The sequence below is a fragment of the Schistocerca piceifrons genome, chromosome 2, assembly GCF_021461385.2.
Source record: "Schistocerca piceifrons isolate TAMUIC-IGC-003096 chromosome 2, iqSchPice1.1, whole genome shotgun sequence".
In the NCBI taxonomy this organism is placed as follows: domain Eukaryota; kingdom Metazoa; phylum Arthropoda; class Insecta; order Orthoptera; family Acrididae; genus Schistocerca; species Schistocerca piceifrons.
The window spans coordinates 665,428,361-665,453,282 of NC_060139.1; the positions used below are offsets into that span (position 1 = coordinate 665,428,361).

Consider the following 24,922-nt stretch of genomic DNA (forward strand, 5'->3'; position numbering starts at 1 on the left):
ACTCGGTAGTGAAGCCACTTTATAAAAATGGAGACATTGATAATGTTGACAATTTTAGACCTATTTCTATGCCATCGGTGTTTGCTAAAGTTATCGAGAAGGTTGTATATACAAGGTTACTGGAGCATTTAAATTCACATAATTTGCTGTCAAATGTACAGTTTGGTTTTAGAAATGGTTTAACAATTGAAAATGCTATATACTCTTTTCTCTGTGAGGTTTTGGACGGATTGAATAAAAGGTTGCGAACGCTAGGTGTTTTCTTTGATTTAACAAAATCTTTTTACTGTGTTGACCACAAAATATTACTGCAGAAGTTGGACCATTATGGAGTAACGGGAGTAGCTTACAATTGGTTCGCCTCTTACTTTAAGAACAGAAAGCAGAAGGTAATTCTCCGCAATATTGAGAGTGGTAGTGATGTTCGGTCCCAATGGGGCACTGTTAAGTGGGGCGTTCCCCAAGGGTCGGTGCTGGGGCCACTGCTGTTTCTTATTTATATAAATGACATGTCTCCTAGTATTACAGGTGATTCAAAAATATTCCTGATGACATCAGCTTGATAGTGAAAGATCTTGTGTGTAATATTGAAACAGTATCAAATAATGTAGTTCATGAAATACATTCGTGGCTTGTGGAAAATAATTTGATGCTAAATCACAGTAAGACTCAGTTTTTACAGTTTCTAACTAACAATTCAACAAGAACCGATAGACAGAATGGGCATATTATAAGCGAGACGGAACAGTTCAAGTTCTTAGGTGTTTGGATAGATAGTAAGCTGTTGTGGAAAGCCCATATCAAAGATCTTTTTCAGAAACTAAATGCTGCTTTATTTACCATTAGAACAGCATCTGAAATAAGTGACACTTCAACACGAAAAGTAGTCTACTTCGCATATTTTCATACGCTTATGTCGTATCGTATTATTTTTTGGGGTAATTCTTCTGATTCAAAAGGGGTATTTTGGACTCAAAAACGGGCTGTTCGAACTATATGTGGTGTAAGTTCGAGAACCTCTTGTCGACCCCTATTCAATAGTCTGGGAATTCTGACATTGCCCTCACAGTATATATTTTCTTTAATTTCGTTTGTTGTTAGCAATATTAGCCTACTCCCAAGAGTTAGCACCTTTCACTCAGTTAATACTAGGCAGAAATCCAATCTGTATGTGAAATGCACTTCCTTGACTCTTGTGCAGAAAGGAGTGCAGTATTCTGCTGCATCCATCTTCGATAAGCTACCACAAGAACTCAAAAATCTTAGCAGTAGCCCAAACTCTCTTAAGTCTAAACTGAAGAGTTTCCTCATGGCTCACTTCTTCTATTCTGTCGAGGAGCTCCTGGGAGAGCTAAAAAATTAAGCAAATTCCAGCGTTACATTGTTGATTTTCTTTACTTAAACTTACGACTTGTCACCTGAATATGTTTTTTTTTATATTTTTTTTATATTTCATTTTATCTGTTTTTAATATTGTGTTATAATTTCATGTATTGACTCGTTCCATGGCCATGGAGACTTCTCCTTAATTCGGTCCCACGGAACAATAAATAAATAAATAAATAAATAAATAAAAATAAATCAGCAGTATAACGTGGTAGTTTGTTGGGCAAATGTTTGAGCATAGGCATTAGACGACGCACTTTTGTCTGAATTTTAGCAGCCAGTGGAAGAGCGGAAAATGGATAAATGAGGAACCAAATTAACAAGTGTAACGTACATTTTTGCAAAAGCAGATGTAATTGATTTAAAGAAATCACGGTAATTAAGGAAAACTTAATTAGTGATCCGAGGGAAAAGTGATATATTTCATGCTGTGTAAATGAAGTGCCGAATGTTTTGTGAAATGATCTGTTGACAAGCAACAAATAAAATGATTATAATCTTATATCGTCCTTGTTGATCTTTTGTAAAGAACTGCGACCGTTTATGACAGTAAAAGTTCAAATAAAACAATTATCTGCGTCAGTCACTCTTTTTATTTCATCCCACGATGCATTTCGCGAGTTTACGTTCTCGTATTCAGGTGGAACGATGATATTGTGTTGCATATTGGTTAGTTTATGTTACTGGTTCGTGTTCTGTGAGAAAAACTGAGTTAAAATGTATATTTATGACGAGCCACACCGTATTGTGCACGGGAAAAGATTCAGAATGAAACAACAACAAACAACTGGCTGCATCCAGACAGCAAATATGTAAAACAATATCATTGTCCCACCTGAAGATGAGAGTATCAACTTTCGAAACGCGTCGTGGGATGAAATAAAAAGAGTGACTGACGCAGATAATTGTTTTATTTGAACTTTTATTAAAATAGATTAGGAAAACATTTGACGCGGGGATGGTTCCATTGAAAGGGCACGGCCGTCTTCCTTTCCCATCCTTCCCTATCCAATGGGATTGATGACCTCGCTGTTTCGTCCCTCCCCCGAATCAACCAACCACCCATTTGACGCGTCTTTGAATGATGCTCGAAATTATGTACAGGAGATGATGTGCCGACTGAGAATTTAAAGTTCACTGTTTAGGTAATAATCACAGAATTTTAGAGAACACTAGAGGATATTTGTCTGGTAGATTATGAAGACCTTGCAGTCTCATTTGCTGTACCTGATTTCGAGCATCAATAAAAGACGCGTCAGATGTTTCTCATACCTATCTCATTTCTAACTTTTAGACAAAGCATTCACTAAACATTTGACTGATTTTCCAAGTTTTTTATTAGGTAATTGTTTTGTAGAACATGATGTCCAATTACTGTCCAATGACCTACGAAACGGCTGACAGAACGTATGATATAAACTACGGTCCTTGTAAATCCAGACGTAAAAAACATCATAAGCTGTTGTTCAAATCAAATGGCTCTGAGCACTATGGGACTTAAGATCTGAGGTCATCAGTCCGTTAGAATTTAGAACTACTTAAACCAAACTAACCTAAGGACATCACATACATCCATGCCCGAGGCAGGATTCGAACCTGCGACCGTAGCAGTCGCGCGGTTTCGGACTGATGCGCCTAGAACCGCTCGGCCACCACGGCCGGTTAAGCTGTTGTAAGGCAGAGCATCAGTTAGGGACCTAAACAATAATTTTAGGATTTTCTGCCTGCCACTTAGCCGACCAGGGGTGGCCAAGTGGTTGTAGGCGCTACAGCCTGGTACTGAGAGACCGCTACAGTCGCAGGTTCGAATCCTGCCTCGGGCATGGATGTGTGTGATGTCCTTATGTTAGTTAGGTTTAAGGAGGGGGTAGGACGTCAAATGGGACGACTTGGAGCAGGAGAGACACCACAGGAATTTTTAATTTCCACTGTCTTTTTTTTTAAATGAATTCATAAAACTTTGTCAGAATGACCAGAAAGGATTCAGGATTTACACTTATAGTGGTGGACGTTCAAAAATATAAGAATATAATTTATTCTTTTACATTTGTATTTCACCTTTTGTTCACTTACCATTGCCTGCATTTGTTGCTATACGTACACTTTTCTTTATAAGTAAGGGAGATTCTTAGATGAATTTTGCACAGCATACAAACCATACTTACAGGTTCCCAGAATGAGCACTTGCCCGCGAAAGGCAAAGGTCCCGAGTTCGAGTCTAGGTCGGGCACATGGTTTTAATCTGCCAGGAAGTTTCATATCAGCGCACAATCCGCTGCAGAGTGAAAATCTCATTCTGGAAACATCCCCCAGGCTGTGGCTATACCATGTCTCCGCAATATCCTTTCTTTCAGGAGTGCTAGTTCTGCAAGGTTCGCAGGAGAGCTTCTGTAAAGTTTGGGAGGTAGGAGACGAGGTACTGGCAGAAGTAAAGCTGTGAGTATCGGGCGTGAGTCGTGCTTCGGTAGCTCAGTTGGTAGAGCACTTGCCCGCGAAAGGCAAAGGTCCCGAGTTCGAGTCTCGGTCGGGCACATGGTTTTAATCTGCCAGGAAGTTTCATACTTACAGGTGTATGAAACTCTAGAATTTTCCAAATCTATTAAAAACTGTGGTAAAAATTGAGATAATTAACTATAAAATTTGAGTTTTTTCTTAACATGAAGTTTAAAATGTAACAGCACATTTATTTTTTTCATAAACTAAATAATTTCTAGAGTTTCATAGTCCAGTAAGTACGGTTTGTATGCTGTGCAAAATTCATCGAAGAATCTCCCTTACTTATGAAGAAACGTGTACCTATGGCAACAAACGCAGCCAATAGTAAGTGAAAAAATGACGAACTTTCAGATGTAAAACAAAATTAATCTTGTTATGTTTTTGAACTTCCACTGCTACGAGTGTGAATCCTGAACCCTCCCTGACCATGCTGACAAAGTTTTATGAATTTATTCGTAAAAGTATAGAGAGTGGAGATTAAAATGTCCTGTGGTGTCTCTCCTGCTCCAAGACGGCTCGTTTGACGTCCTACCCCCCTTAAGTAGTTCTAAGTTCTAGGGGACTGATGACCTCATAAGTTAAGTCCCATAGTGTTCAGAGCCATTTGAACCATTTTTGTCTGCCACTTACTCATAAGACAATATGTCCTATACAAGAACACGTGAGGCAATACCGACCCTACGACTCATCTTAGAAGCTAGATTAAGGAAAGGCAAACATATTTTTCTAGCATTTGTAGACTTAGAGAAAGCTTTTGACAATGTTGACTGGAATACTCTCTTTCAAATTCTGAAGGTGGCAGGGGTAAAATACAGGGAGCTAAAGGCTATTTCCAATTTGTACAGAAAGCAGATGACAGTTATAAGAGTCGAGGGACATGAAAGGGAAGCAGTGGTTGGGAAGGGAGTGAGACAGGGTTGTAGCCTCTCCCCGATGCTATTCAATCTGTATATTGAGGAAGCAATAAAGGAAACGAAAGAAAAGTTCGGAGTAGGTATTAAAATCCATGGAGAAGAAATAAAAACTTTGAGGTTCGCCGATGACATTGTAATTCTGTCAGAGACAGCAAAGGGCTTGGAAGAGCAGTTGAACGGAATGGACAGTGTCTTGAAAGGAGGATATAAGATGAACATCAACAAAAGCAAAACGAGGATAATGGAATGTAGTCGAATTAAGTCGGGTTATGCTGCGGGAATTAGATTGGGAAATGAGACACTTAAAGTAGTAAAGGAGTTTTGCTATTTGGGGAGCAAAATAACTGATGATGGTCGAAGTAGAGAGGATATAAAATGTAGACTGGCAATGGCAAGGAAAGCGTTTCTGAAGAAGAGAAATTTGTTAACACCGAGTATAGATTTAAGTGTCAGGAAGTCGTTTCTGAAAGTATTTGTATGGAGTGTAGCCATGTATGGAAGTGAAACATGGACGATAAATAGTTTAGACAAGAAGAGAAGAATAGAAGCTTTTGAAATGTGGTACTACAGAAGAATGCTGAATATTAGGTGGGTAGATCACATAACTAATGAGGAAGTATTGAATAGAATCGGGGAGAAGAGGAGTTTGTGGCACAACTTGACTAGAAGAAGGGATCTGTTGGTAGGACATGTTCTGAGGCATCAAGGGATCACCAATTTAGCACTGGAGGGCCGCATGGAGGATAAAAATCGTAGAGGGAGACCAAGAGATGAATACACTAAGCAGATTCAGAAGGATGTAGGTTGCAGTAGGTACTAGGAGATGAAGAAGCTTGCACAGGATAGAGTAGCATGGAGAGCTGCATCAAACCAGTCTCAGGAGTGAAGACCACAACAACAAGAAGAATATACACCATTTTGAATCTCAACGCTATTTTTGTTAGCATTATTCAGTATGACATCATCGGCCGCGCGGCTAACCGTAACTAAGCTACAGTTTAGCTACCAGTGGTGGTAATCATCCCTGTGGGCTGTCGCCAGCTGCAGCTGAGCCACTGTGGTGCTTGGCAAGTGTTTCATTGACGGAGCGTTGTGAGGTGTCAGCTGGGAGGGGCTGGGGGCAGGGTCCAGAGGTCGCGCCGCCCAGATAAGTGCGGCCAGTGAGTCGCCTTCAGTGTAGACTGCGCCATGGCGACCGCCGTCGCAGAAGAACTCCAGTTGCAGGTGCGTGTCTACTACCGCCCCGGGGCACCGTTCTGGGACCTACGCTAAGGCGGCAGCAGATTGTACTGCGGGCTGGACAAAAGGAACCTGGTGATAAGGCTAGAGCAGGGAGTGGGGCGCCCAATCGGGCAAATATTCCCAGATAAGCACAAGTATGAAATAAAACCAGTGTGGGGCCTCGCACATGAAACGACAGCCAATCAGTGACGAGCGCGTGGGAGTCTGTCCGGTAAGCGAACTGTTGGTGTGCACAGCGCTACAGCTTATTATCTTAAAACGTTAGCAACATTACGGTACTCCGTTAGCGCAGCTGACTGAACGTCATGGAAAATTCGTGTTGAACCTAACCAGTGAATGACAGGGGCTTGCCTAGCTTTGTCTTTTCAGATGAAACCATTATCTTCAGCTAATTTAATTAGCAAATGCGCTCTTTAGCATAACTGGTATTAGCTGGGGCAAGTTACTTTAATGGACATTCTTCCGCACCGTAGCTCCACAACGACACATTTATGGAAAAGTTTGCTCTATTCGACGCCCCCTACCGTGCTCTAAACTTATCATAAGGTTTTTTTTGTTCACCCTGTGTAGTAAGGATCTTTTGTAATATCGTTCAGTCAGCGTACATGGTCCACTATATTGGCAACATATACCTGTAAACCAATCGACTGTATTTCCTGAGGAAGATAAAGATAGTTAATTACTACTAAAAGGACGTGCCAGTTAAATAAGCATCAATTTTTGTAGGAAACTAGAACGGCTTTCCGCCTAAGCCCTGGATTACTAAACCGTTGTAAAATTTACGACTGCAGTTGGTGCCAACTCTCGGTTCACCGCGATCTGATGTTTTCAGTATAGAGTGTAAAACAGGGCATTTTGTACATATTCTGTATGTGACGAACCACTGGAGACTTTATAACTGTAATTAATTCAATATATAAACTGTAAATCATGATTTCATTTGAATAAAGTATTGAGTCGTAAAATTTACGATTGTTAAGTAAGAGTGGAACATTTTCTCCCCTTCGGTTTTCTAGGGTTAAAGATTATTATGAATCGATTCAATTTTTGTCACGACATATACTTAGTTAAAATGTACCAAAAATACGGGCTTTTGAGCGCCCTGACGTACATATTTACATATACGTCAGTTTTATAGTAATATTACTCATTGTAAATAACCCACTCGAGTCAAACGCTAAATGGCAATCCGAGATGTATTTACAGAATATTTATTTATTGATACTCAGAGGACAGGAGAGGTGGCGATAGTGTTGCTTTTAGCATCTATTTTGAGTTACTGTTTGTCTGTTTACAAAACGAGCTGAAACTGCGAAAGCTTAAGCGATCGCACACTACCATAAACCCAACTTCTCTCAGATTGAAAATGTGCCCATCAACATTACTCCTAATGTCAACTATAGCGATATCTTCGTCATTCGCGCCAACAGACTCACTAGAACTGTCGCTGACCGTCTACCGTTTATCACTCCAGTTCGTCCATTTCTTATGGGACAATGTGATCATGAGTAAAGCAACTACGAAAACCGACTTTCAACAGTTTCTACAATCTATAACGCCGAGATTGGTTAAAAGTGGTGTTAAAGCACCTTGTCGCGTTGGCTAATACGCACATCACCGAAAGGTGCGTACTTTGAGTAAAACGTACCACTGAATTACTTTTGTCTACATCTACATCTATAGTCTGCAAACCACCGTGAGGTGCATATCAGAGGGTACGGCCCGTTGTACCGGTTATTAGGATTTCTTCCAATTCCATTCACGTATGGAGCGCGGGAAGAATGATTGTTTGAAGGCCTCTGTGCGTGCAGTAATTATTCTGATGTTATCGTCACGATCCCTATGTGAGCAGTACGTAAGGGGTTCTAGTATATTCCAAGAGTTATCATTTAAAGCCGGTTCTTGAAACTTTGTTGATAGACTTTCTCGGGATAGTTTACGTCTGTCTTCAAGAGTCTTCCTGTTAACAAACCTGTGACCATTCGTGCTGCCCTTCTCCTTCTATGTTCAAGCAACTTCCAAATAACGCTGGTTCAGCGACGGTCGACAATCAGCTTAGCCCCCCCCCCCCCCCCCCCCCTCCTCTGGCCTTCTCCTCTGCCAGTAATCGTCACGCCTTGCCGTGACCCACTGTAGTGCGTAATCACAACTGACGATGACTTAATCTCTGAGGAGCGGATTTAGCACGCTTTCCTTGTCGAATGTGTAAGTGGTATTCTACCAGTAACGTTTTACGTTCAAACAGACTGCCGCAAACTAGGCTTACTAAAATGTGAACATCGTTACACATTTTTAGCTGGTGTAGGGGTTCGGCCGCATACCGGAAACGCTTCTTTTATTCACATCGGTTGGGCAACTTTCGTTTCCGAAGAATGAATTTTGTGTATTAAGTATGACTGTTTTGTGCAGATGATTATGATGAACGCGTATGAAGGGGTGTTGGAGGGAGTGTCGTAATGGATGTTGTAGTTGTTCATGATGATGGTGATGATGATGATGATGATAATAATGATGATGATGATGATGGAAGAGGTGATAGAAGGTGATACTCCATGACGGAACACAGCCTACTTCTCTCGAGTAATATGAAGAGAGCTGCTGAGGCTACAATTCCCATCCGACGGGCTGATTCTTTCAACAGTTCCCTAGGCCCCCATTCAATGACACACTGCCGATAGGTTTCGATTTTAATCCCGTTGCTAGCCTTTTTCCTTTGGACTTTATCGGTCAGGAGTCAGTCTTCTTGCTGATTTGATGAAGCCCGGCACAATTTCCTCACTTTCAATTCTGCATATCACAGTACACACCCACTTCCGCACAATACTGTGCACTCCGAGAAATTTATTTCTCAAATATTTTTGTTACTAGTAGACTTTATTTCTCTTCGTCTACTACATGACCCTTAATTTTGCTGCTAAGTTTATAGCTAATCTCATTTCTACTGCCCCTTCATTAGTTTACTCATAACTTTCAGATGAACATATCACTGACTTTATGAATCTAATCACAGTCGTAGTCAAAAACAACTACTTTGAATTTAATGAACAACTGTATCAGCAATCCGACGGTTTCGCTATGGGAAATCCGTTAGCTGGTAAACGTGTTGACATTTTCATTAACTATCAAGAAGAAAAGTTCAACTGTTTCTCAGCTACAGCGCTAGGTATTCTCTCCTATTTCAGATGTGTCGATGATATTTTAGTCACCTACAAAGGACCTTTTGATGGAATTCTCTTTAATGAAGTTCACGAGAAAATATCCTTCACCAGTGAACTCGAAAACGTGACCCGTCAATTGAACTTTCTTGACTTAACGCTAATAGTAGAAGAAAATAAAATCTTATTTAATGTTTTTCGTAAAGAAATATATACCGATCAGATCGTACCTGCGTCTTCCACACACCCACAATCTCATGAAAACGCATTCTTCCACTCTGCTATTCACAGCTTCTATTCCACCCTCGAAAGAAAAATTCGAGGAAGAAATTAATTTGATAAAAACGATAGCAGTTAATAACGAATACGAACCTACCGTAGTGGACGACATCCTTAAAAAGAAAATTGTTGAAAGAGTTATTATACTCGGCACCTCTATCATTGAGCCCAACCTAAAGAAGCAGTATTTTTCTGTTCCTTTTTCGGGGCCCATCTCCTATCAGATTCAACGCCTTCTTCTTCTTATTAAATACAACTGTAATGTCGCTTTTTTAGCCAATAACTGTTCGAAAAAAATTTTTATTCATAATTTAAAATCGACCAGTTCCCCTTTGAAAAACTCTGGTGTCTATAAGATTTTTTGCGACACTTGTTCTTCTTACTACATAGGACAAACAGGACGTGCCTTTACAGTTAGATACAAAGAACATATTTTAAGAAAATATGGCACTAGCATCCAAAATTCGTCTCTTGCTAACCACCTACTGATAGCAGGTCATGCGCCTAAAGCTGTTCACAATATCAGCATTTTGCACACTGAGAATAGAGGCCTTAGGTCAGATGTTCTCAATGAATTAGAAATTTTTAAACATCTTTCTTCAAATGATGGCCGCATTCCTTATGAGCAGCTACAATTACGTAATAAAAGCTTCTTCAATGGAATAAAGCCGTTATTTGATGTTTGATTTCGTGTTCCCTCGTGCAGTTACCGAAATATATTTTTGTATCTAAGTCGACTAATAATTTTTTTTGTTTATTAAATGGTTTATATTAACTACATTACATATTACACCAATTTTCTGCTCGCTGAGCTATTCAGCTCCCTTTATATTTTTATAATGGCGTTTTCAACCTTTAAACTGTACTTCTAAGCTCTTACGTAGACAAGTTGCTACCATGTCTCCTGCTGTCAGAAAAAAAAAGAATATTGCCTTATATTTCATGTGCTAAATAATGTTCATCATAACATTCGTCAGTCCATATTTTGAATGTTAGGTAGCCTGTTTGTATTTGCGGCTACTAGATGGCATTCTTGGGGTAATGTTCACCTGTCCGCAATTGCTAACGCTGGCGCCTCAGTCTGATGTTATCGCAGCTCGACAAGTGTGAGCAGCCCATAGGTTTTCTATTTCAAAAATTTTGTGACTAAAGCTTTATCGCTTGATACTTAGTTTCATACGTGACATGTAAGGACTGTTTCTTTTTTGGAATCCTAGTCAGTACTTAAAATAACTTTTTCCTATAATTTTGTAATTGCGTTATAGAGCAGTTTTAGTGTTTTACTTCTGATGAAGGCACTCATACTAGTGCGGAAACCTAGGTCAAAAGATTTCTTTTATGCGACCGAGAGATGTTATTGCTTTAGTTTTGCCTTGTAAACGGTCGCTGACCACGCAGTCATGTTCAAAACTTTACTCGATTTTCTGTGCTCAGTAGATCGTTCATCCCTTCGAACAGATCCTGAAAATCCTGCTTTCACAGATGACAGCTACGTCACAAGCTAAAATTGTCACTGATATTCTTTAATCCTGAATTTTAATCCCATTTCTGGAGCTTTCTGTTTTCTCTTCGTTACTTCTTGAATAAAAGAGTTAAATACTTCTCCCTTCGTGTTCCATTCTTATTGTTCACTCTTGGTTCTAGTACATACTGAATATCACCCATGCTTTCCTATATTTCGATTTTATGAGGTCATAAAAATCATCGCTCCTGTAGTAGCGTAAACACTGCGACGAATGCCTCTGCTTATCCACTGCGTCGAGAGGTCGCTTCCATGTACCGCTTCCATGACGATGGAGGCAACCATCGAAAGCTCGAGATTTTTACCCTGAACTGACTCGGCATACATGTAAACAAGAAGTTGACAAGTATCAGAAAGTTCACATTTTCATCAAAGACGGGAATCGTCATGGTAGCGTAGAAGAAGCTGGCTGTTTGGAGGTGGCATTAAATGATGATACATAAGTAATCGAATGACTAGATTGACCATAATCAGTAGGCAGCTTGTTATTCCCTTGCCTGAGGACGACGACAGTCTCGTGCCTCGGTACACTCTATATCGCTTAGGACAGTCTGGTGTTCCGTCAACATGGGCTCAGATAGCGTGGAGAATAAAGTTCAAACGAGTCAGCGCACTGCCGCTTTCCGACAACGCCTCCACCGTTGCCCTTTCAACAAATGTAGTGTTCTATCTGTCTTGTCTCGACGGTGCCTTTTTTTTCTTTTTTTGTCATCAGTCTTCTGGCTGGTTTAATGAGGCCCGCCACGAATTCCTCTCCTGTGCCAACATCTTCATCTCAGAGTAGCACCTGCTGGATGTATTCCAATCTCTGTCTCCCTCCACAGTTTTTGCTCTCTACGGCTCCCTCTAGTACCATGCCAGTCATTCCCTGATGCCGTAACAGATGTCCTATGATCCTGTCCCTTCTCCCTGCGCAGAACCTCCTCATTCCTTATCAGTCCACCTAATTTCCGACATTCGTCTGTAGCACTGCTTCGATTCTCTTCTGTTCTGGTTTTCCCACAGTCCAAGTTTCACATCTACATCTATATGGATACTCTGCAAATCACAAAGTGCCTTGCAGAGCATTTATCGAACCACCTTCACAATAATTCTCTATTATTCCAATCTCGTACAGCGTGCGGAAAGAAACGAACACCTATATCTTTCGGTGCGATTTTCCATTATTTTATTATGGTGATCGTTTCTCCCTACATAGGTCGGCGTGAACAAAATATTTTCGCATTCGAAGGAGAAAGTTGGTGATTGAAATTTCATGAGAAGATTCCGCCGCAACGAAAAACGCCTTAGTTTTAAAGATGCCCATGATGTCATTTCAGTGACTCTCCCCTATTTCGCGATAATACAAAACGTGCTGCTCATCTTTAAACTTTCTCGATGTGCTCCGTCAATCGTATCTGGTAAGGATCCCACACCACGCAGCAATATTCTGAAAGAGGATGGACAAACGTAGTGTAGGCAGTCTCTTTAGTAGATCTGTTACATTTTCTGTATGTCCTGCCCATAAAACGCAGTCTTTGGTTAGCCTCCTCCATAACACTGATACCATCCAGTGCTCCAAACATACATTCTTAGAAATTACTTCTGCAAAACCAGGTCTGTGTTTGATATTAGTGGACTTCTCTTGGCCAGGTATGCCCTTTCTGCTAGTGCTAGTCTGCTTTTGATGTCCTCCTTGCTCCGTCCGTCATTGGTTAGTTTTCTTCCTAGGTAGCAGAATTCCTTAACTTCAGCTACTTCGTGACCATCAATACTGACGTGAAGCTTCGCGCTGTTCTCATTTCTGCTACTTCTCATTACTTTCATCTTTCTTCGATTTACTCTCAATCCACATTCTGTACGCATTAGATTGTTCATTCCATTCAATAGATTCTGTAATTCTTTTTCACTTTCACCCAGGATAGCAACGTCATCACCTTGAATTTTAATTCCACTCCTGAATCTTTCTTTTATTTGAAAATTAGGGGCGAAGGACTATATATCTGTCTCACACCCTTTCTAATCCGAGAACTTCGTTCTTGGTCGTCCACTCTTATTATTCCCTTTTGGCTCTTGTACATATTGTATATTACCCGTCTTGTCCTATAGATTATTTCTCTTTTTCTCAGAATTTCGAACATCTTGCACCATTTTACACCGTCGAAAGCTTTTTCCAGGTCGACAAATCCTATGAACGTGTCTTTATTTTTCTTTAGTCTTGCTTCCATTATCAACCGCAGCGTCAGAACTGCTTCTCTAGGGCCTTTGCCTCTTCTAAATCCAAACTGATCGTCATCTAACACATCCTCAATTTTCTTTTCCATTCTTCTGTATATTATTCTTGTAAGCAACTTGGATGCATGAGCTGTTAAGCTGATTATGCAATAATTCTCGCACTTTTCAGCACTTGCAGTCTTCGGAACTATGTGGATGATATTTTTCTGAAAGTCAGATGGGATGTCGCCGGACTCTACACACCAACGTTTTGTTGCCACTGCCAACAACGATTTTTAGAATTCTGATGGAATGTTATCTATCCCTTCTGCCTTATTTGATCTTAAGTCCTCCAAAGCTCTTTTAAATTCTGATTCTAATACTGGATTCCCTATCTCCTCTAAATCGACTGCTCTTTCCTCTTATATCACATTAGACATATCTTCCCTCTCATACAGGCCTCCCTCCTCTGCATTTAACAGTGGAATTCTCGTTGCACTCTTGATGTTACCACGCCTGCTTTTAATTTCACCGAAGGCTGTTTTGTTTTCCTATATGCTGATTCAGTCCTTCCGGCAATCATTTCTTTTTAGATTTCATGACATTTTTCATGCAGCCACTTCGTATTAGCTTCCCTGCACTTCCTATTTACTTCATTCCTCAGGACTTGTATTTCTGCATTCCTGAATGTCCCTATACATTTGTGTACGTCCTTCTTCCATCGTTCAACTGAAGTATTTCTTCAGTTACCCACGGTTCCTTCGCAGTTACCGTCTTTATACATTTATTTTCCTTCCCAACTTCCGTAATTGTTCTTTTTAGAGATGGCGATTCCTCTTCAACTGCCTACTGAGCTGTTACTCATGGTGTCCGGACATTTGTCACGCCGGACATTTGCCACGGTTTTACCTGCTCCGAAGGGTTCGGTCCCTTGTCTCCCCTCCTCCTCCTCCTCCTCCTCCTGCTCACCCGCCCGCCCAGTTTGCTTTCGAAGTTCCTAACGTGACCAAGGGAATGGAAGTTATTACAACGAACAAGCGTAGGCCTCCTGCTCATTATAAAAGTGACGCGTATCTTAAACAGAGGGAATCTAAAGAAGGCGTTGTTACATGGATGTGCTTACGCCGAAAAGCGGATCATTGCAAGGGAAAGCTGCTTTCGAGGAACGGAGAACTGTTGAGCGTATTAGAACATCTCTGTGGACCACCTGACAATGCAACTCTGAAAGTGAGAAAGCAAGTGGAAAGAGCGAAGAGAAGGTCTCGAGAAGAAACTACACAGTTATCGGAGATATACGCGGATGAAATGGAAATCTACATAATAAAGTTTATGACTTTGTTACAGTGATGCCTAATTCAGAATTTATGAAGAGAACCATGCGTCGTCGATGGAGTCAAGAGTGGGGGAACCAACAAGAGCCTAAGAACTCTTATGAAATTGACCTTAATGAAGATCTATTAAAAATGGGAGTTGGCAGTAGTTTTCTTCTGGAAGACAATAGATTAGAGGTGAGAATAATGATTTTTAGTGGAAGCAAAGGAAAAGAAAGTTTAAAAACATGTTCCCATTTTTTTATGGATGGAACATTTAAGAGATGCAGCAAGCAGTTTGCACGGATCTACACCATACACGTAGACTTAGGAGGCCCGATTAAAGAAACAAACATTCTTCCTACTGTATTTTCACTGCTCCCTAATTAGAAGGAAGACACATATGTTCGTCTGATAAAACATGTAGTCTCTGAGTGGTGTCCTAAACAAGTAAAGATGGACTTTGAAGCAGCTGCGATATCGGCCATTCGTCAGGTTTTTCCCACAACTGAAATAAATGGATTCTATTTCCATACGAAGAAGAGTTTATGGAGAAGAACTCGAGTTCTCGGTCTAACTGAGGAGTACCGCTAGAACGAGGATTTAAGACTTCACGTCAGCGTGTGTGCAGCGCTGGCAGTTGTAAAACCGGAGAACGTAAGCAATGGATGGATTGAGATTCATGCAGAAGCTCCTGATCACGGAAGGTTCTCTCAATTTTTTGACTACTTTGTGGATAACTGGCTAGAGAATGAGGATATCGCAATAGAAATGTGGGACTGTTACGGAAAAGGCACCGAACGACGAATGCTGTTGAATGGTGGCACAACAAAATAAATAGTATTATTGGAAACCCTCACCCTAAAATCAACTATTTGGTGGAGTGCTTGAAAAAGGAAGCAGAGCTCACAAACTGCATGTACATGAAATTGGAAATGAATCTTGAAGGTAAGAAGAGGAAGAAGAAGTACTTAAAGCTGGACGACAGGATAGAGAGAATCGTAAAGAATTATGAAGAGACTGGCAACATTAGGCCTTGCTTGAGAGCCATTGCCCATATTCAGAGACTGGACTAAAATACGTTAAAAATAATGTATTAAAAACTATGAAGACCACCGAGTCCTCGCAGGTTACTGACATAAAATTATTAAATCATTGAAGCAGCATTATCGGAGCTAATATTAAGTTGTAATTGTAAATATAGAGTGTACATTAGTTCAGCGTGTTTAGGCTGATTTTACACACGCCAGAATGGTAGATGGTCATTTATCATTTTCACGGTCCAAAGCCTGTGCAAAGTGTGATCAGCCTTTAATGTAAAAATTAAAAAGTGTTTCAAGACTCACAAAAGTATCCCTATTGTTGTCACGTTAAGATAACTTTTTTCTGCCTTCCAATATTATGACCATACTATTAAATAATTATGAGTTCTAATATAATTTTCTGAAGCTTCAGAATCGGAACTATCACCTAAAATATCATGGTTTGTTAAACAGAAAGTATACGCTTTCGCAAAAGAAAATGGGAACTGAACCTTTGAATTGCACCTAAAATTGGCATCCCAAAACTGATCTGATGCTAAGGTAGACAATTTTGGCACCTCAAATATTTTTTATTTAAGTTTAGCTGCAAACATTTGTAGTAGATGTAAATCTACTTAAGTACACTTAGATATAGTGCTTTAAAATTAAAATTTCTTACTAAATTGTTGATTATCTTTAAACAGGTCAGTAAAAGCAAGGAGCTTACTACTGAAAATTAATTGTTACTAAAGAACATCAGAAACAATTGTATTAGACCTACTTTTCTTATACATTAGAGCCTTTCTGAAAAGATATTTGATCATTTCCTCTGTCACTGACAGTGTGATTTCAGTTGCTTTACAACACCAGGGATATCTACTTCTAAATTATGTTTGCAGCTGTTGTCATTTCGAATTCTGGAATATTTACTTCGTCTTCTTTGGTGGAGGAATTTCGGAAAATGCATTTACTAACTCCACTTTAGTGGCACTGTCATCAGTAACATTACCGTCGCTGTCGCGCAGTAAAGGTACTTACTGAGCCTTTCCGCTGGTTTACTTAACATGGGACCAGTATCTCTTTGGATTTTCCGCCACATTTGTAGAGCGAGTTTCGTTGTGGGAACTATTAAATGCATCTCGCATTGAAATCCGCACCAAACTTCGAGCCTCAGTAAAACTTCACCAATCTTGGAGATTTTGCGTTCGTCTAAATTAAACGTGCCTTTTGCGGTGCTCCTGCAACACCTTTCTGTCGTGTTTTGTGTACCATGGGGGATCAATTCCGTCTCTTATTAATTTATTTGGTATGAATATCTCGAGTGCTGTTGATACTATTTCTTTGAACTTACGCCACATATGGTCTCCATTTACATAGTTTGGAAGGATTGGAGACTATTTCGTAGAAAGACGTCACCTGAATTTTTAGCTGCTTTTATAAATAGATATATTTCGCGTTTAGTTTTGGTGAATTTCTTTGTTACGGAAGTGAGCCTCTCTACGACTGCGTGTTCACTAATCCCTGTATCCGTCGTGATGCTCAGGATTATTTCTGGCTAAGAGGTCAATTGTGTTTTCGTAACCATTTACAATTTGAATGGCCTCGTCAACTAATTGTTAAAAATCATTTTTAAAAAAGCATTTAGAACAATTACGAAAGTTGTTTTATATTTACAATAGGGTATGAAAATGTATTTTTGTCAACATGCGGAAGGTAGATTGGAGTAACTGCCAACTATAATTGTATGAGTAGGGTACCTATTTGTGATGAGACTCAAGTTTTCTTTTCTTTGAACTGTTCAGCAACTGTTTCATCTGAGACATGGGGTTGGTAAAAGGAGCCAGTTATTAATTTATTCCGGTTGTCGAGTATAACCTCTGCCCATACTAAGTCACAGGAATTATCTGCTTCAAAGTCGATTGTGAGCTTACATTATTTTTCCTTAAGTTGTCCTTCTTGTTTCTGTTGTAGCGCAGATAATTACAATTACGGCTTTTCCCTCCAGAACCTAAGATGCTTTCTCTGTGACCCTGTAATTACCAGAGCTAAACAATGTAGAACAACAACGTACGTTACAAGCGTAGCATTCTGTATTACTTCATTTTCTTATTTCTAACATTTTAAAATTGTAAGTCGACTTTAGATGACATGTCAATCATAGATGTTCTTATCTCTATTTAGTGAACGTGTTTTCAGTTGTTTTGAACATTGTCCCGCTACACTTTATTAACTAATGTTTTTAGAGAGTAAATTAATATTGAGTACGTCGTTCTTCTTTTCAAACATTCATAAACCCATTTATTCTTTCCCTATCGTCTTTTGGGTATGTAGTTGTAGTAATTAAAGTAGGCACAAATGCAGTGATAAAAAAGAAATGATTAGCGTACATTTGCATTCTCGTTTCATCGTTCCTTTCTTGTTGCTCCCCTGCCGATGGACTGTTTCTATCGCAATCAGTAAGCGTGAAAGGAAGCTAACGTATAGACAGAGGAATCTATATTTGTACTTGACAGAACTAATTACATACTGACGTAATCGTCGGTATGGCTTTCGTTTCCCAAAAGTTATAAATATTTCGATTTCGGAAAAGAAGCTCTGTATTTCGCCAAGATGTCGAAGAAGAAGGTCCCTTACGTACTGGTTGTGTCGAGTAAGATGTGGAGACGGCGGTTTGAAAGCGGACAGAGGTAGTGCGGGGAAGGGCGTCCCTTACCTGAGGGATCGCTACTCAAGCTACCTGGCGAAGGGGCAAGTGTGGCAAATGTCCGGCGTGGCAAATGTCCGGTGTGGCAAATGTCCGGCATTCGTTACTCATTGTCGTGTCTGTTGCCTTAGAGAACTTCAAGCGTATCTCGTCCTTCCTTAGTACTTCCATAACCCACTTCTTTGCGTATTGATCTTTCCTGGGTAATCTCTTCAGCCTGCTCTTCATCACTACTACATTGTAATCTGAGTCTATATCTGCTCCTGAGTACGCCTTACAATCCAGTATTTCATTTTGGAATCTCTGCCTGACTATGACGTAAACTATCAGCCGTCCTTTTCCAAGTATACCTCCTCCTCTTGTGATTCTCAAACGGAGTATTAGCTATTACTTGCTGAAATTTATTACAGAACTCAATTAGGCTTTCTCCTATCTCATTCCTTGCCCAAGCCCACATTTCCCTGTAACCTTTTTTTTCTTTTTTTTTCTTTTTGCTTCTTCCCCTGCAACTGTATTGCAGTCCCCCAAGACTACTAGATTTTGATCTACATACTGTATTATCCTTTCAATATCCTTATACACTTTCTCTGCCTCTTCAACTTCAGCTTGCGACGTCGGCGTGTGTACCTCAATTATTGTTGTCGGTGCCAGTTTGCTGTCGAATCTGATAAGAACAACCCTATCACTGAACTGTTCACGCAACATATTCTCTGCCCCACCTTCCTGTTCCTAACGAATCCCACTCCCATTATACCATTTTCTGCTGCTGTTGATATTACCCTATACTCATCTGACCAGAAAACCTTCTTTTCGTTTCACTTCACTGACCCCTACCGTATCTAGATTGCGCCTTTGCATTTCTCTTCCCTACCACGGTCAATCTTCTGACATTCCACGCCCCGACTTTTAGAACGTTATCCCTTCGTTGGTTATTCAGTCTTTTTCTCTGGGTCATCTCCCTCTTGGCAGTCCCCTTCCGGAGATTCAAATGGGGGACTATTCTTTTGACAATGGAGAGATCATCATGACACTTTTTCAATCACAGGCCACATGTCCTGTGGATACGCGTTGTGTGTCTTTAATACAGTGATTTCCATTGCCTTCTGCATCCTCATGCCGTTGGTCAGTACAGATACTTAAGCCTTTAGTGGCAGTATCCCACCTCAAGGACAAGAGTCCGCTCCTCCGCCCTGTTTGACAAGGCCGTTGGCAAAATGAGGGTGACTTCTTATGCCGGAAGTCTTCGGCCGTCAATGTTGATTATTAATCAAAATTTAAGGGGTGGCGGGTTTCGAACCCGGTACTAATGTGGTTTTCAATACTGATCAAAGACTCTACCCTTTTTTATCTCATTTTGGCCTATATTGTTCGTTAAATTTGTTCAGGGCGGACGTCCGATGGTACCCGTTTAGGTTCTTCGTTGATCCGTTCACTCAGTTTTTTATTACAGAGGGTAGATAACCCTCTGACCGAACACGCTGAGCTAGCGTGCCGGCTGTCCCTAGACCATGGTTTCGTGTGTGTGTGTGTGTGTGTGTAATAGCCGCATTTATATAGCCGCATTTACAAAAGGTCCCCTACTGAAAGCCGAGGGGCCCTAGATTTTGACACTGAAGAGGTGTCTCAACATCAAGCTGGGGAAACTGATTGACGCCTCACATATGTGTGATCGAATCCTGGGAAAAATCTTCATTTTTGTCTCAATCGCACGACCCTTGAACACATGTAAAATTGTTGTCTCACAAAAACAGCTATGTCTGTATATTGCGATGGCATATGTTCTGATAATGTTCGTAGGAGATGCGTTGTGGGAACCAGTGTGACACAGCATCAAATAAGAGGCGAGAGTAACAGTTTATCAGTTTCAACAGTTGTTTCTGCTTTGAGTATGTGTTTAAACACACAGGCAGAAAACAGAGAATAAAAACAAATTTTATCCCAGAGACCTGGTAAAGAAAGCAATTTTTTGAAATATGTGTTTACTGGTACAAAAACAAAATATTTAACATAAAAAACCTGCTTCAGTTGACATCGACCGCCTTCGCGTAGTATTGAGAAGCACCAGTATGCTTCAGTTATTACCGGTTATTACGTGTGGAATAATTTATAACTGACCCATTAATAACTGCTTTAAAAATACTATGTCAATCACGCTTTTTAATTCCACTGAGACAAATATGTTATTTTTCCATAAAGATGATGGAGCTTGATAGTGCCAGAGTACTACACTCCCAAAGGTAAAGGATACTGTACTGAGATGAGAATCAAATTACGGGAAACCGAAGCTTCAGGCAGTATCAGATCTTTAATGGACAGCGAGTGCGAGGCATGTTTTGTGAAACACAAACTTTATAGGAACTTGCAGACATGTATTTGCACATAGCGAGCTATAGTCGAGTCCAGAAAAAGCCGAACGAATGTGCAGAGAAAACTGTTGAGGTTTTCGTGTCCACTTGGGGCATACCCTGTTGGCTTCCGTCTCAGGTTCTTCGGACGATGTTTGTTTAACGATTTCTCCGACGTTTCGCCACCACGAGTGTCTGGCATTGTCAAAGCTTCACCCTCCATTGCTGGTGGCGAACTGGAGTCGAGCTTGATGCCGTAGACTATGTGTAAGTACCTGCCGCGTCAACGTCAGAGAGCTTTTCCCTGGTTATTACCGCTGTGGTTCTCCCCTTGCTATACCTGCAACGGCCGTTGGCGACGCGGGGTTCCTGGGTCCGTTTACCCAAACATTTTCTTGCTTGTTGTTAAAACTATTGTCATCTTCGTGAATGTCTGTGGCATCGCTGACAAACGGGGGTGGTAGCAGGGAGAGCCTGCGTGTCGGAGAATTTTAATATGTGGTCGGTATCACAGAGGGCATGCTCCGCCACGCTCGACTTCTCCACCTGTCTCAACCTGCAATACTGTTTACTTTCAATGAGCTGGGGGTTAATGGACCGTCCAGTCACTCTGATATAGGACTTTCTCACACATAAACAGTACGCTTTATTCTCAACATTATGAGTGTATCCCAGCTGTCCTCAGCCGATCTGAGACATTCTTTGATTTTCTTGGTCAGTTTCTAAAAACGCCGTGTTTGCACAACATGCGTCAACCTAATTGCGAGAAATTTATCGCTTTGAATATAAACTTATGACAAACCGAACACTAGAGAATTACCACAGTCCACAACTCAGATCTACATTAACGAACTTCTGTCATACTATTTTGTCTAAAACTGAGATTTTGAGACCGTCGCTGTGTACAAAACACAAGTTGATGCTTGTAAAAAAATTTTCAAGAATGCTATTTATTTACAAAACTAGCGCCTTTACCCGTTTGGAACCGACGGATTCATCTTCATTTGTTGTTGTTTACGTCAGTTGTTGGCTGCTTTTTCTCCCTTGCAAAAGTTCCTTGGTATGGTGGTGTCCTATAGGGAAAAAAAAGCGAGAAAAGGCCCGAATGACAACAATGCAAGCAAATCTCTAAGGTAGAATTATTTTTGATTTAGGTTACTTAAGTCAGAATTCAGTGTTGCACTTGTGACTACTTGTATTCGCGACATAAATTGTTTGGCACTGCATTATCTACGATATCGCCATCTTTGTATACAGTCTTCCACGTGGCAAAAACTATTCAGCGTGTGTGCCCTACACTGTCTGCATATTTATATGTCAAAAAAGTGCTTTATATATTTTTTACTATTTCGTGAACATAATGACACGCGAATTTCGCCGTAAGCAACCTAAACCAAGAACAGTTCTACGCCGGATATATATTTACATTGTCTTCATTCGTTATTTGGTACAATGACAATTAAATAGGCCATTTCCCATATCGTGTCACAACAAACTTCCAGGGGTTGTAGAGGGAATCTTGAGGAACAACATGAGGGCAGGAACCCATGCTCGGAAACGTCATCCAACGGAGCTACAGAGCGTCGAAATTATTGGAGCTAACAGCTTCAACTAGGCCACCACTTCAGCAAGAAACATGAGCCTTTACGCTGACGAGTCACAAACGACGAACGGAACTTGTCGCAGCTGAAAGGTGGCGTCGACCTCGCCCACACCTGTCACAGCAACACTGCCTGCAGTCCGTCATCGTGCTAACTCAAGATTGCTGCCGAAGGGGTTGCCTATTGGCAGGTGCTGGCTACTGTAACTCGCTCTTTAGCGCCGTTTGTGGACTTGGGTTTGTATCCTTAATTTGTTCTTTAGGATAGTATGTACAGCCACTTGAAGTTTGTAGGTATCCTTTTGTTACATCCTGCGCTGCATCAACTAACAGCACGCCATTTGCTGCCACCCCTTGTGAATGGAGCACATAGCCTCGTGTCTGTTTGAGAAATTCTGTGACAGCTGTCAGAGACTGCACTACTTTTCGTCTGCCACAGGATGTGTTTCCAAGACAACGGTGCACCATCCCTTCTTGATATCGGTTAAGGTCAAGAATGATCCACAAGGCAGTAACAGCCAATATACTTAGTCCAGCGTTGGCTAAACGTTGAAGCATTGCAACAGTTGAGGACATGAATACCTTCAGGTAGTGTGGTGGTGAGGATGTGCCTTGATTAACAGGTAATTGTGTCTGCTACTCGCTGGAGTTGTGGCATTCATGGCATTGCGTCACCTTTCATTGAGCAAAAACCATCCATGCCTCAGACTGCGATGGGCACGTGACCTGCATCGCTGCTGTGCTGGGTTGTAAAATATAGTGCTTTCTGGCCATTCATACTTGAATCTGTCCTACAGTGATGGTTGTTTACGTTTTAAGGGTCCAACAAACTAGTTTCGGAATGTAGAAAGCAGCAGCCAGGTCGTGCAACACGACAAAAGATACCACGAGTTTGCGCGAATCACACCGATGGACCACAGGTCCCTCGTAATTTGAGACAGAACGTCTGGTGGCTAGCTGCTATTTGTATAGCTGTTAGATGTTCCAGTGTATATTTCTTCCGTTTTGCTATGACAACAAGCAATAAGGACTTCATGTTGTAATTGGTGGAGCTATTCAAAAGACACGAACAACATTGAAAAGTGAAGTCAAAACCGGAGTTGCCACTTTCTTAAGAAGGGATACAAATACACTGCATGACAAAAAAGTTATGCACCCAGATGGACAGATGTCAGTGTATCTTCTTACACTGTCACATATCGCTGTGTGCTATCCATTTATTTTCTGCGGCTGTTCTCAGTTATCTAGTGAACTGGAGCAGAATGTCTGAGAAATCAGCCCTGGGCCCACCACGGTGGGTAGTTTGCCCCCATAAGCTTCACTTGTCGGCAGATAGACTCTCGCTGAATCTCATTAGCTCAAGCGGGGCCGACTTTGCGAATAGCAGGTAGTTTGTGGAAACCGGGCAACGAGCCAGACTGTGTCTGCTGAAAGCTGGGCTGGAGCCGGCACTTCATGGGGGCAGTGTATACCATGGTGGCCCTAAGCCCCCCGGAGATTAACTCAGAGCATCATACCTTCTTTCCTGCACGGCTTCAAAGAACGGACGCCTTGTCACCATTTCGACAACAGGGGAGAATCAGTTGCGTATGTTCTAAAGATTTGGTTCAGGCGTCGCTCTGGATAGAATTCTTGTCGCATAAGGCTGACCAATCATGAAGACACTGTCATGATCGAGTTCCAATTTTCTGTGAGAAATGTGCGTCTTGTTCGCAAAAGGAGTGAGGCGACAATTCTCGCCCATAACATTGGCAACAGCATCTCGTCCATATAGGTTTTGAGAGCAGAGAGTTAAAGACCAAGAACTTGGATTCCGATCACTCTGCTCCGGGCCGCCGAGGGGACGTTGTTTGGTGTTCGTTGGTACAAAAAATTGTAAATTTGTGGTAAGATCTTATGGAACCAAACTGCTTAGGTCATCGGTCCCTAAGCTTGCACACTCCTGAATCTAACTTAAGTGAACTTACGCTATGGACAACACACATACCCACGCCCGAGGGAGGACTCGAACCCCCGACGGGGGGCGAACCGTGCGGACCGCGACAAGACGCCTAGACCACGCGACTCCTTGTAGCGAGCAATTGAGATCGCGACCCATATTCTGCGAAGCTCATTACTTATTTTGCCACGCAACTTGTCTCCCTTATTTTGATTATATATTTGGCTTCTTGTTGTAACATTGTCCTCAGTTACACGGGCTGCACAGATAAGTTGATGTGCATTCGCTAGTCTTTTATCAGTATGATTTTCGAGGGTGTGCTGGCAAGTAATGTTCCTGAATTTTTTATGTGAATGGTCCTAAAGCTTTTTAAATAAAACAAACTTTATTAACATTCTAAACCTTTATACTTAGTGTCTCCATATTTATTTCCCAATATAGTCAACCTGGCCACCATCACATTTCTCCCAGCGAGAGACCCGTTCGTTGATACCGTCATTGTTGAATGTTCCAATTTGTTGGCAAAGCCACAATCTCGTCTCCACTTACGCCCTTAGACGTGTTCTTTGAGTTTTGGAAATAGATGAAAATCAGATGAAGCCACGTCAGGACTGTTGGAGGATGATCGACAATAGTGAATGTTGTAGATGTCGGATTGTTGGGATTGTTGTCGCAGCACTCGTGTGCGGTCTGGCATTGTCTTGCTGATGGAGAGGGTGCTCCATGTGTGAACGAAGACTTCGAATTTGTGCTTTGGTTTTCTGAGGGTCTCTTAAGCACCGACAAACTTACGATACACACCGCCACGTCGGAGT

At 41.1% G+C, this 24,922-nt stretch overlaps 1 protein-coding gene across 2 annotated transcripts in view; it reads left to right on the forward strand.

The window, feature by feature from the left end:
* Positions 1 to 5,971: 5,971 nt before the first annotated feature.
* LOC124776260 overlaps positions 5,972 to 24,922 on the forward strand; it is a 148,782-nt gene continuing 129,831 nt past the window's right edge. The window contains exon 1 of one of the 2 annotated variants that reach the window (XM_047251153.1): positions 5,972 to 6,020. In XM_047251153.1, the coding sequence (XP_047107109.1) occupies positions 5,985 to 6,020 (36 nt within the window). In that variant the 5' untranslated portion in view covers positions 5,972 to 5,984. The other variant, XM_047251152.1, reaches the window with a different exon arrangement.